Raw genomic sequence first — 12,509 nt, 5'->3', positions numbered from 1 at the left:
TAAACCCTAAACCCTAAACCCTAAACCCTAAACCCTAAACCCTAAACCCTAAACCCTAAACCCTAAACCCTAAACCCTAAACCCTAAACCCTAAACCCTAAACCCTAAACCCTAAACCCTAAACCCTAAACCGGTTTGCAGGCGCTCATGATGCAAACCCTAAACCCTAAACCCTAAACCCTAAACCCTAAACCCTAAACCCTAAACCCTAAACCCTAAACCCTAAACCCTAAACCCTAAACCCTAAACCCTAAACCCTAAACCCTAAACCCTAAACCCTAAACCCTAAACCCTAAACCCTAAACCCTAAACCCTAAACCCTAAACCCTAAACCCTAAACCCTAAACCCTAAACCCTAAACCCTAAACCCTAAACCCTAAACCCTAAACCCTAAACCCTAAACCCTAAACCCTAAACCCTAAACCCTAAACCCTAAACCCTAAACCCTAAACCCTAAACCCTAAACCCTAAACCCTAAACCCTAAACCCTAAACCCTAAACCCTAAACCCTAAACCCTAAACCCTAAACCCTAAACCCTAAACCCTAAACCCTAAACCCTAAACCCTAAACCCTAAACCCTAAACCCTAAACCCTAAACCCTAAACCCTAAACCCTAAAACCCTAAAACCCTAAAACCCTAAACCCAAAACCCTAAAACCCTAAAACCCTAAAACCCTAAAACCCTAAAACCCTAAAACCTAAACCCTAAACCCTAAACCCTAAACCCTAAACCCTAAACCCTAAACCCTAAACCCTAAACCCTAAACCCTAAACCCTAAACCCTAAACCCTAAACCCTAAACCCTAAACCCTAAACCCTAAACCCTAAACCCTAAACCCTAAACCCTAAACCCTAAACCCTAAACCCTAAACCCTAAACCCTAAACCCTAAACCCTAAACCCTAAACCCTAAACCCTAAACCCTAAACCCTAAACCCTAAACCCTAAACCCTAAACCCTAAACCCTAAACCCTAAACCCTAAAACCCTAAAACCCTAAAACCCTAAACCCTAAACCCTAAAACCCTAAAACCCTAAAACCCTAAACCCTAAACCCTAAACCCTAAACCCTAAACCCTAAACCCTAAACCCTAAACCCTAAACCCTAAACCCTAAACCCTAAACCCTAAACCCTAAACCCTAAACCCTAAACCCTAAACCCTAAACCCTAAACCCTAAACCCTAAACCCTAAACCCTAAACCCTAAACCCTAAACCCTAAACCCTAAACCCTAAACCCTAAACCCTAAACCCTAAACCCTAAACCCTAAACCCTAAACCCTAAACCCTAAACCCTAAACCGGTTTGCAGGCAGGTTGGGACTTGGCAACGGGTCTGACATAAGGTGCCACGACTTTGAGACCAAGCCTGAGACACTAGTCCCTTACAACTATTATATGGAGGAGAGTGCTCTCTCTTGCGAGGTTGATTTTGATGAGGAAAACGTCAACGGCTATTTATGCTCCCTCTTGCTTGTACATATCTTCTATTACAATCAAGCACGTTTTAGCGACCGTTTGGCAATCCATTTAGTACAGTCTTGCAAGTAATGTCAGGTTGCCATCTTGTGGGTTGTGATCTTGTGGTGAAAGCAAAACGTGGGAAGGGTAGAGTGCACATGAAAGTGAGTGGGGAACGGTGAGGTCCATGTTTGTTCTCCATATCATTGTATAAACTATGAACTGTTGGGTACCGAGTCAGGACTCGAGGTGAGCCCAAAGGGGTCAAGCGTGCCAACCCACGTAAAGGCCGCCAACCAAAAAGAAAACGTGGGTAGATCAGGACATTGCACGGTGGATGTTCCTAGGGTCTTGGTGACCTGTGTGACTCTGTGGACCGAAGATCGTCAAGCCTAAGGGCTTGCCCAGTGGGGCATGGTGCAGTGGGATACTTGGTAGCTGGCCCATGCTAGGGGTCGTGTTTAGCTAATGCTGCGCATAAGGGGAATGTGGTATCAGAATCGAGACATCAAGGGAGGTTGGGACTCAACAACGGGTCTGACGTGAGGTGCCACGACTTGGGACTAAGTCTGAGATGCTAGTCCCTTACAACTATTATACGGAGGATAGTGCTCTCTCATGCAAGGTTGATTTTGATGAGGAAAATGTCAACGACCATTTATGCTCCCTCTTGCTTGTACATATCTTCTATTGCAATCAAGCGCATTTTAGCGACCATTTGGCACTCCATTTAGTATCATCTTGCAAGTAATGTCAGGTTGCCATCTTGTGGGTTGTGATCTTGTGTTGAATGTTGAAACGCATGCACAGGAAATCAAAACGTGGGAAGGGTAGAGTGCACGTGAAAGTGAGTGGGAAATAGTGAGGGCCATGTTTGTTCTCCATATCATTGTATAAACCATGAACTGTTAGGTACTAAGGCGAGACTCGTGGTGAGCCCGAAGGGGTCAAGCGTGCCGACCCAGGTAAAGGCCGCCAACCAAGAAGGAAATGTGGGCTGATCAGGACATTGCACGGTGGACGTTCCTAGGGTCTTAGTGACCCGTGTGACTCTGTGGACCAAAGATCCTGAAGCCTAAGGGCTTGCCCAATGAGGCATGGTACAGTGTAATACTCGACGGCCGGCCCATGCGAGGGGTCGTGTTTAGCTAATGCTGCACATAAGGGAAATGTGGTATGAGAATCAAGACATCAAGGGAGGTTGGGAATCAGCAACGGGTCTGATGTGAGGTGCCATGACTTGGAGACTAAGTCCGAGACACTGGTCCCTTACAACTACTATATGGAGGATAGTGCTCTCTCATGCGAGATTGATTTCGATGAGGAAAACGTCAACGGCCGTTAATGCTCCCTCTTGCTTGTACATACTTTCTATTGCAATCAAGCGCGTTAGTGATTGTTTGGCACTCCATTTAGTACCGTCTTGCAAGTAACGTCATGATGCCATCTTGTGGGTTGTGATCTTATGGTGCATGTTAAAGCGAATGCATGAGAAAGAAAAACGTGGGACAGGGTGAGCGCACATGAAAGTGAGTGGGGAATAGTGAGGGCCATGTTTATTCTCCATACCATTGTACAAACCGTGAACCATTGGGTACCAAGCCGAGACTCATGGTGGGCCGACCCACGTAAAGGCTGCTTACCAAGAAGGAAATGTAGGCTGATCAAGACGTTGCACAGTGGATGTTCCTTGGGCCTTGGCAACCGTGTGACTTTGAGGACCGAAGATCGTGAAGCCTAAGGGCTTGCCCAGTGGGGCATGGTGCAGTGGGATACTCGGCAGCCGGCCCATGCTAGGGGTCATGCTTGGCTAATGCTGTGCATAAGGGGATTATGGAATCAAAACCGAGACATTAAGGGAGGTTGGGAGTTGGCAATAGGTCCAACATGAGGTGCCATGACTTGGAGACTAAGTCCGAGACGTTGGTCCCTTATACTTAGTATCAGAGCAAACCTCAAGGTGTTGTGAGCCTTCAAGGTAGATCCTGTACCAAGGTATGGCATCACGTAACGGGCGATTTAAATCTTATGCACATGGGAAGGAGGTAATACTGCAGGCAATGAGGAGCAGGAAGCCAGAGATGGAAGTTGTAGTGGATGTGATGAGGGCAGTTCTAGAGTAGGTGAACGTGGTCCTAAGCGAGGACATTGGGTACTTGGAATGGCTAGTGCAGCAAAATGACATTGAGGGTGAGACAGCCAGATGGTGCCATGAGTTCATGGTCATGTTCAAGCTGATGATGGATCTTTATGTGGAGAAGGATTTGGAGAACGGCTCAGAGGAGTCCAGGAGTGAAACAGAGGATGAAATGGTGAGTGAGTCAGACAGCGGCTTGGACAGTGAAAGTGAAGATGAGGACTCAAAGGAGGAAAAATGGTGCAGGTCGAGTGAGAGATGGTGGAAGGCCAAAGTAGAAAGGGGAAAGGCATGCCTTTTGGATCACGGTGAATTGGACGGGGAGGATTCAGATGGGCCATACTCGGATGATGCATCGAAAGTCTCAGGTGGGGAAGACGTGTGTACATCCTACCCATTAACCAAGGGAAACCGATGTTCCTTGAGAGAGGCTTTGAAGCTAGGTGCACATGGATCTGGAACCACGACCAAAGAGACAAAAGGGATGACCAATGGAGGTAGGGAAGTGGAACCATGTCATGGGAGTGCAAGGTGCAACGTGAGTGAGACAACTGGCAAACGGGTGACTTAGGGTCCAACCAATGTGATAGGTGGCGTAGAAGATGCAATGCCCAAGATGGTGTGAAGCACAAGGTGGATGTAGCTTGTGAGGAGTGCAGGTGTGAAGAACCGCATAGAAGACACGAGGCTCCAAGCAGGTGGCATGGAAGGTACAAAGCCCTAAGTGAACAGCACGGGAGGCATGAAGTGCATAGTGAACGGCGCGGGATGCATGAGATGCATAGCAATGGCGCGAAAGGCGCAAGGTGTGGAGGTAGTGGTGCAAGAGGCGCGTTGGTGAAGACAGGTGGTGTGAGAGGCATGAACCCTCGAGATGCTATAGGCGTGGTGAAGACCAGAGGCACGAGAGGCACGATCACAAAGTCCAGAGGTGCGAGAGGCACAGTGACAGAGACAAGAGGCGTGAGGTGTGCAGGAGGCACGGAAGAAAAGAAGAGCAGTGTCATCATACCAAAGGCAAATCAAATAAATGTTCAAGGTGAGGAGGTTTTGATGAGGAGCACCTGAGGTCCAGGCTCAAGACCAAGTGCACGGTAGGTGTGAAGGGAAGTTTCAAAAACATAGAAGATGTGTAGGTGACCAAGGAAGGTGCGGTAGGCACAGGAGTGAAGCACGTAGGTGCACAAGGTGAAAATGGTGGTAAGGGAGAGCAGGTGACAGGGTTAGGCGCACAAGGTGCATGTGGTGGATAGACGACCAAAAATGACAGACAGGTGATAGGACAGGGAGGTGCACAAGGCATGGGAAATGGTGAATAGGTTCAAGAGAGAGGCACACGAGGCATAGTGGAGTGGCAAGTGGAGTGGAGTGGCAAGTGAAGAAGAGGAACGGCACTGGGGCAAGGTCAAGAGAGCAATCAGAAGACCATGGCAACGCACACGTATGTGCAAAAGAGATGCCGAGGTGGAAAGGAAAAATGGCGAGGTGGACCATGGGGTGAAGACAAGAACAAGTTCCGGTCTAGGTAGACGCAGAGGTGTGACGCAAAGTGAGGCCATAGTGCAGAGGAAAAGTCATGGGAAGAAGAAGAAGAGAAGAAGTTGGTGACGGGAGCGGGGATGAAGGGACGTGTGATGAGGCCGAGACATGAAGTGGAAACGACGGAAGGAGAAGAGGTCAAGGCAAGGCAAGGTAGAATGGTGGGAAGGATGAAGAAATGCATGACGAGGCCAAGGTTTCATGGTGAAACGGTGGATGAAGAAGAGGGCAAGGTGAGGCAAAGAGGTGGAAGGTGGATGCATAAGTGCAGGGTGAGGCATAGGCCAAGGGAGCACAACAAGATGCAAGATGAGGCCATGAAGGGCCAAGATGAAGAGACAAAGAGGAGAATTGATCTAGTTGTGGAGCACAAAGAAGATGCAGGGCAAAAGGTCCAAGGTTCAATGAAGTGCGGTATTCAAGAGAAGTACGTGATGAGAAGAAGCTACAGCGAGGTGGAAGGACTTGTGCAGAACGCGTGAGGATGAGAAGAAGATGGTTAGGAAGAGAAGTGGCATGAAGGCTAAAGAAAACGACAAAGTGCACAAGTCATGTTCTCCCAAAACACAAATTTCTCTCTTGGGTTATGCATGAATATTCCAAGTCAGCATGGCAAGATGCATGGAAAGAATGGAAGCAGTGCATTAAGGTCATGATCGACTGGAAGAGTCAAAGACGAGTCTAAGCATGGGCTCAAAATCTTTTGCTCCTTGTTATATTGCCTAAGCCAATGGAGATGATAGGTGCAGAAGGAAAGATCAAGCTGTCAGGGCACGTTTTACTATGGGCAGGTTGGAAGTTCTAGCTAGTTGAGCAAGTTGGTTCAATTGGACAGGTGGAAAGTGGTCAGTTGATGCTATGTGTAGGGTGGAAAGATTGGCCCACTGTAGCGTCATCTCATGATATCATGTTGAAAGTGGGGTGGAAATTTTGGCCAGGTGTATTCATCTCGTACGTGGGCTTCCAAGGCAAATCCGACCAAGGGGGCCTCTTCCAAATTTGATGTTCCATGCAGGTTGGAAACATTGACCCAGGAGCAAGATCACATCCCGATGTTACCATTTTGCAGGTTGGGAATTTTGGCTGAGGAATTTATGCAAACGGCTAAATTTTCATTTTTTGAAGCAATATGTGTATGCGATGACCTCTCAAAAACGTCAAAGCTTGAGGCACCGTTTTCTTTGTAAAATGTGTTCTAAAAATACATCATTCTTTACATGGTTTGCCCACCGTTATGAGGAGAAGGAAAATTTTGATGTCCACATAAGAGTCTAGACTAGCGTGTGTGAGCCCACTCATTGGAGATGTTCTCGAATCGGGGTTAGGCTTTTGTGTGTGTCTGGCCACTCACTCAAGTCACCTTGGTGAGGCTAGGCTTTTGTGTATAGTCCACGGCTATGCTTTCCCTTTAATTGATGAGGACATCAATTCTTTTGAATCAGGGAGTGTGTAAGGAAAGTCAATGTTAGGGTTGACTTGCCGTGTGTGTTCGAAGTGTCCTATGGCAAAGGAAAGCGCCGCGGTGCCTAGGAGCCAGCCACTACTCTAAGGAAAGTCAACGTTAGGGTTGACCTATCGTGTATGTTCGAAGTGTTCTATGGCGAAGGGAGGTGCCGTGGCTAGCCACTGTTATATGGAAGGTCAAGCTCTCGAGGTGCTAGAGACCCCTCTTGGCATGTATGTGTTTTTCATCATGAATAAACGTTCTGAGATCGTTCTTGTGCAAATATTTTCTAAGTCTCATTTCTTGATGGTCCTTTGAATGTTGGCACAATCACGCACTTTGAAATGTTAAAACGTAAGGGTGACTCACGGAAGGCAAGGGGGTGGGACGAGGAGGGCACAGTGCGGGCACAGATTACACACACTACACATGCATTGAGGGCCCATTTGTGAGGTAGAAAATGTTCACCTACCGGGTTCGTTTGGTGTTTCTCGCCCCATTTTGGTAAACCATAGTAGAACTGGTGTTATTTGGCTAAGTGTTGGAAGCGGGACCTAACACTTGGTATCAGAGCTACTCAGAGGCACACGTCGTCGGGTGTCACTCATAGCGTGTTCTTGTGTCCTATGGGAGGGAGTGAATCGGTACACCGTTTCCACCATGTGGGTCAGTTCTCTTGTGAGTGGAGAAGTTGTATACATTGTTTTAGGTGAGAGGGTGAGTTTGCCATCCGTCCTGTTTTCTACCATTTTTTTGCCATTTCATTGAGGGAGTAAGGAGTCTTTGTGAGAGGTGAGGTTGAGAGTGAGAAGGAACATGAGATCCTCAAGCCGCAAAGATGGAGGAGCTAGAACCATCACCACAACGAGCAGCTTCAACCAAGAAGAAAAAGAAAAATGGGAGATAGAAGGAGGTTGAGACAAAGAGTGAAGAGTCAAGTAGTGGTTCAAAAGGGAGTAGTAGGAGGTGCTTTGGTAGATTTAAGCTGCAACTACCGGAGAAGTATATAGGAGATAGGGAGTCATTAGTGCTAAACAAGTGGATTAGGGAGATGGAGGATTTCTTTGACCTAGCAGAAATGGCATCTAAGCATCAAGTGAAGATAGCGGCACAACAATTAAGAGGAGACATGTACCATTGGTTCTTGGTGGAGGAGGGTCATGGTGAATTGAGGAGTTGGAGAGCCTTGAAGTCAAGGATGAGAGCATATTTCATTCCCCAAAATGAGGTGATCAAGATAAGAGGTGAATGGAGAGGCCTAAGACATGGTGAAGGGAGATTGAGGGAGTATGTCACAAAGTATAGGCATGCCATGGTCCGAATTGTTGATATGCACGAGATAGACAAGTTGCACGATTTCTTGTATGGGCTACAAAATTGGGCCAAGAGAGAAATTGAGAAGCAGGAACCGGAGGATTACAAGGATGCGTTGGTGATGGAAGAGCAGATTGTAGATCATGAAGGAAGAAGAGGACCTCCTAACTTTGGTAGGACGGGTGCATCTACAAGCTCTTGAGGGAATAAACCTAGACCTTGAGGGGAGAACAGGGAGATGGGAAGTAAGGTGGAAAATGTTGCATCAATTGTGGGCTCAAGTGGGGCATTGGTGCCGTGGGTGTCAAGAAGAGGAGCTGGATATGGAGAAAGAGGCGGGGGACCGTAGGGGACCATTGAGAGGGTGCTTTTCGGGTTGAGGAGATCATTTTATCAAAGATTCTCCTAGGCAGTGAGGTGGATTCAATAGGCCTCTGATCACACTCACTCAAGCAATGGAGTCAAGGGGAGATGATGAGAAGTTGGAGATCACAGAAATCATAGAACGTGAGAGTGGAGGTAATGGAGAAGAGCCTAGAGTCGGGACATTGAGGGTGGCACCAACGGTCTTGGCTGCAAGATTGCCAGTGGTTACGAACATCTATGTGGATGGGTTGATCAATGGTGGAGCTCAAAGGATTTTGATAGACATGGGTGCGATGCATAACGCAATTACGCTTGAAGCGGCGTAAAGGCTGAAGTTGAAGTTATCCAAGATGGAGGACACGGCAGTATCTTTTGGGCAAGGCAAGGATGCTAATGTGGCACTAGCTTGGAGTGTGCAAGTGCAGCTAGGGGGTTGGAAGGGAAAGTTAGATTTTCTAGTGGTGCCATTAGATGCATGTGATGCCATTTTGGGAATCACTTGTTGGGATAAGTGTCATGATGTTGTTGGGGAAGGGAATGGATGAACTATTACTTGACATGCAAGGTCAGGCGGTCAAGGTACGATGCGTTAGATCTTCAATTACCCCTACAGAAGTAAGGAGGTTGGAGTAGCAGGCTAGTAAAGGGAAAGGCAAGTTAGAGGAGAAAATGGACAAGAGTATTCCCAAGCAAGAAAAGAGTAACGTGGGAGGCCCTGCGAAGATGGGTGGTATGAATGCCAAGGTCATGTTGATTTCAGCTAAGCAACTAGAGAGGGAAGTCAAGAAGGGAGCAAAGATGCATGTGGTGTTGATGCGTGTGGTAGAAGGAAAAGAGGAAGTAGAGTCAAAGGCGAGTTAAATTATCTTGGAGCCGTGTATAGATGCAAGCATAAAGGAGATCTTGGATGAGTTTGCAGACGTTATGCCCAAAGAGTTACCAAATGGGTTGCCATCCAAGAGACGAGTGGACCACAAGATAGAATTGATTCCAGGTAGTGAACCCCCAGCAAGGGCACCATATAGGACAAATGATTCTCAATTGAAAGAGCTCAAGAGACAAGTTAAAGAGTTGGTAGACAGTGGGTTTATTAGGCCAAGTAAATCCCCCTTTGGAGCACCGGTCTTATTTGTAACAAAGAAAGATGGATCAGCACGTCTATGCGTGGACTACTACGCCCTCAACAAAATTACCATCAAGAACAAGTACCCCATGCCATTGTTGGATGATTTGATGGATGAATTGGGAGGAGCCAAGTATTTCACCCGAATTGATTCGAGGTCTGGATATCATCACATAAGAATTACGGAGGAGGATGTGGAGAAAACGGCCTTTAGAATGAGATATGGTAGCTATGATTAGTTGGTTATGTCCTTTGGCCTCACAAACGCAGCATCTACCTTTTGCACTTTGATGAATGATGTGTTCATGGAGTACTTGGATGATGTTGTGATCATTTACATTGATGACATTCTGATTTATAGCACAAGTTGTATGCCAAAAGGGAGAAATGTGAGTTTGGTGCAAAGGAGGTTGGCAAATTGAGGGAGCACAAGTTCTATGCCAAAAGGGAGAAATGTGAAGGGAGAAATGTGAGTTTGGTGTAAAGGAGGTTGCCTTCTTGGGAAATGTAGTGGGGGAACATGGAATCAAGATGGACCCTAGCAAGGTGGAGGCAATAACTAATTGGATGCAGCCCAAGTCAATGCGGGGAGTAAGAGGATTCCTAGGCTTTTGTAACTTCAATCAAACGTTTGTGAAGGAATATAGCCGTGTTGCATTGCCACTTACTGATTTAGCAAATTTGAGTGGGGGGAACATTGCACCAAGGCCTTTGAGGAGATGAAAGTAATTATGAGCTCCACACCCATCTTAAAATTACTTGAGTTTGACAAGCCATTTGAGATTCACACGGATGCCTCACATTAGGCCTTAGGAGGAGTGTTGATGCAAAGGGGCACCGAGTTGCATATGAGTCAAGGAAATTGGATGCCACTGAAAGGAGATGCACAACGCATGAAAAGGAGATGCTGGCCATTGTAGAATGCTTAAGAAAGTGGAAACACTATGTTCAAGATAAGCATACCAAAGTCTTCACAGATAAGATTACACTAAAGTATTTTCAGACCCAACACAAGCTATCTCCTAAGTAGTCTCATTGGCAGGATTTCATTGCAGAATTTGACATAACAATAGAACACAAGCCAGGCAAAACGAACGTCATGCCAGATGCACTAAGTAGAAAAGCAGAACTGATGGCTATCACTATGGCACAAGGCACACTCTTGGAGAGAATCAAGGAACTTATGGAAAAGGACCAAGGCATACAGGATGTAGTGAAGCAGATTAAAGAAGGCTCCGCACCATGGGGCATGTACAATGAAGATGAAGGTTTACTCTACGTCTATGAAAATAGGCTATATGTTCCAAATGATTTAGAGCTCAAGAAGACCATATTGTGAGAATGCCATGACTGCAAGCTAGCAAGACACTCAGGGCAGCACAAGACTAGGGATAGAATGAAGCAACATTTTTTTTGGCCAGGGATGCGCAAAGACATGATTGAATATATCAGGACCTACCCAACATGTCAATTTGTCAAAGACCAAAGTTTTGCAAAGGCAAAAAAACTCCAACCCATGCCCATGCCTTCAAGGCCATGGGATGTTGTTAGCATGGACTTCATCACGTTGTTACCTCTGTCACATGGGCACAATGCCATCTTTGTGGTGGTGGACTATTTTTCCAAACAAGGCCATTTCATTCCCGTTAAACCACCCATTGCTGCATAGCATAGAGCCAACTTATATTTTTCTTATCTGTTCAAGTACCATGGTTTACCCTTGGCCATTGTCTCGGATCGTGATGCTCGCTTCTTAAGTGATATGTGGACTGAGCTCTTTAAACTCCTTGGTACGCAGCTCTATTTCAATTCCTCACACCATCTAGCCACCGATGGTCAATCTGAAAGGGCAAACCAAATCGCAGAGCAATACATCAAAAGCTATGTCCAGGTAGACCAAAAAGATTTGGCCTTGCATTGGGACATCTTGGAGTTTCACTACAACAGATCCGTTCATCGTAGCACAGGGTTCATGCCGTTTGAGATAGCCATAGGCAAAGAAGTCATCACCCCCACAGCCTTGGCAATAGGTACTCCCAAAATTGAAGATCTAGACACAAAGGAATTTCTTAACAGATGGCGTGAACGCATGCAAGTGGCCAAAGAAAGTCTTCACAAAATGCAAGCCATCATGAAGAAGTACTATGATAGCAAACGTTGCCACATCAAATTCTTTCCAAGTGACTTGGTGCTTATCAGCTCTCAGAATATCCAGCTTCCAAAGAACTTGACTCCAAAGTTCAATCACAGGTTCTATGGACAATACAAAGTTCTCTATGCACTTGATGAAGTCATGTATAAACTGGAGCTCCCTTCAGATGTAGCAATACATAACGCCTTCCATGTTCAGCTCTTAAAGCACTTCTATTCTGATAACACATATGGTATAAAAGTCCCCCCTTCCGTCTCCCAAGTTGTAAGCCTGCCATATGAGTCAGAGGCAATTTTAAAAGGGAGAATGCTAAGGGGTAGAGTAGAATTCCATGTAAAGTTCAAAGGTCGTCCTATCTTCGCTGAAGCCTAGATGATAGTCAACTATAGTGATATGGTCTTGCAATATTATGCATATGCTTGAAGAGGGCTTCAAGCTCTTTCGTAGCCCAAGAGAGTATATGGAAGGTCAAGCTCTCAAGGCGCTAGAGACCCCTCGGCATGTATGCGTTTTCCCTCATGAATAAACCTTATGAGATCATTCTTGTGCAAGTATTTTCTAAGTCTCATTTCTTGATGGTCCTCTGAATCTTGGCACAATCACGCACTTTGAAATGTGAAAACATAAGGGTGACTCACGGAAGGCAAGGGGGTGGGACGAGGATGGGACAGCACGGGCACGGACTACAGGCATTGCACATGCACTGAGGGCTCATTTGTGAGGTAGAAAACGTTCCCCTACTGGGTTCGTTCGATGTTTTTGGCTCCGTTTTGGTAAACCATAGCACAACAAGAGTTATTTTGCGGACTGTTGCAAGCGGGACCTAACAACTATTATATGGAGGACAGTGCTCTCTCATGCGAGGTTGATTTCGATGATGAAAACGTCAGCGGCCATTTATGCTCTCTCTTGCTTGTACATATCTTCTATTGCAATTAAGCGCATTTTAGCGACTGTTTGGCACTCCATTTTAGTA

General features: G+C 46.2%; 1 protein-coding gene across 1 annotated transcript; it reads left to right on the top strand.

The window, feature by feature from the left end:
* Window positions 1-11,353: 11,353 nt before the first annotated feature.
* On the top strand, window positions 11,354-11,905 carry LOC147899767 (uncharacterized). The gene has a single exon (XM_087377801.1). The coding sequence runs from the start codon at window positions 11,354-11,356 to the stop codon at window positions 11,903-11,905; it is 552 nt and encodes a 183-aa protein (XP_087233927.1).
* Window positions 11,906-12,509: the final 604 nt, after the last annotated feature.

Source organism: Dipteris shenzhenensis, chromosome 8, assembly GCF_047967505.1.
Source record: "Dipteris shenzhenensis isolate YYH24624 ecotype China chromosome 8, Dip_SZ_1.0, whole genome shotgun sequence".
Classification (NCBI taxonomy): Eukaryota; Viridiplantae; Streptophyta; class Polypodiopsida; order Gleicheniales; family Dipteridaceae; genus Dipteris; species Dipteris shenzhenensis.
The sequence above is the reverse complement of the archived record's forward strand: the minus strand, read 5'-3'. Positions and strand labels throughout refer to the sequence as shown.

Coding starts and splice junctions, on each gene's coding strand:
- LOC147899767 (XM_087377801.1), top strand. CDS start 11,354: ATGCCGTTTGAGATAGCCATAGGCAAAGAAGTCATCACCCCCACAGCC.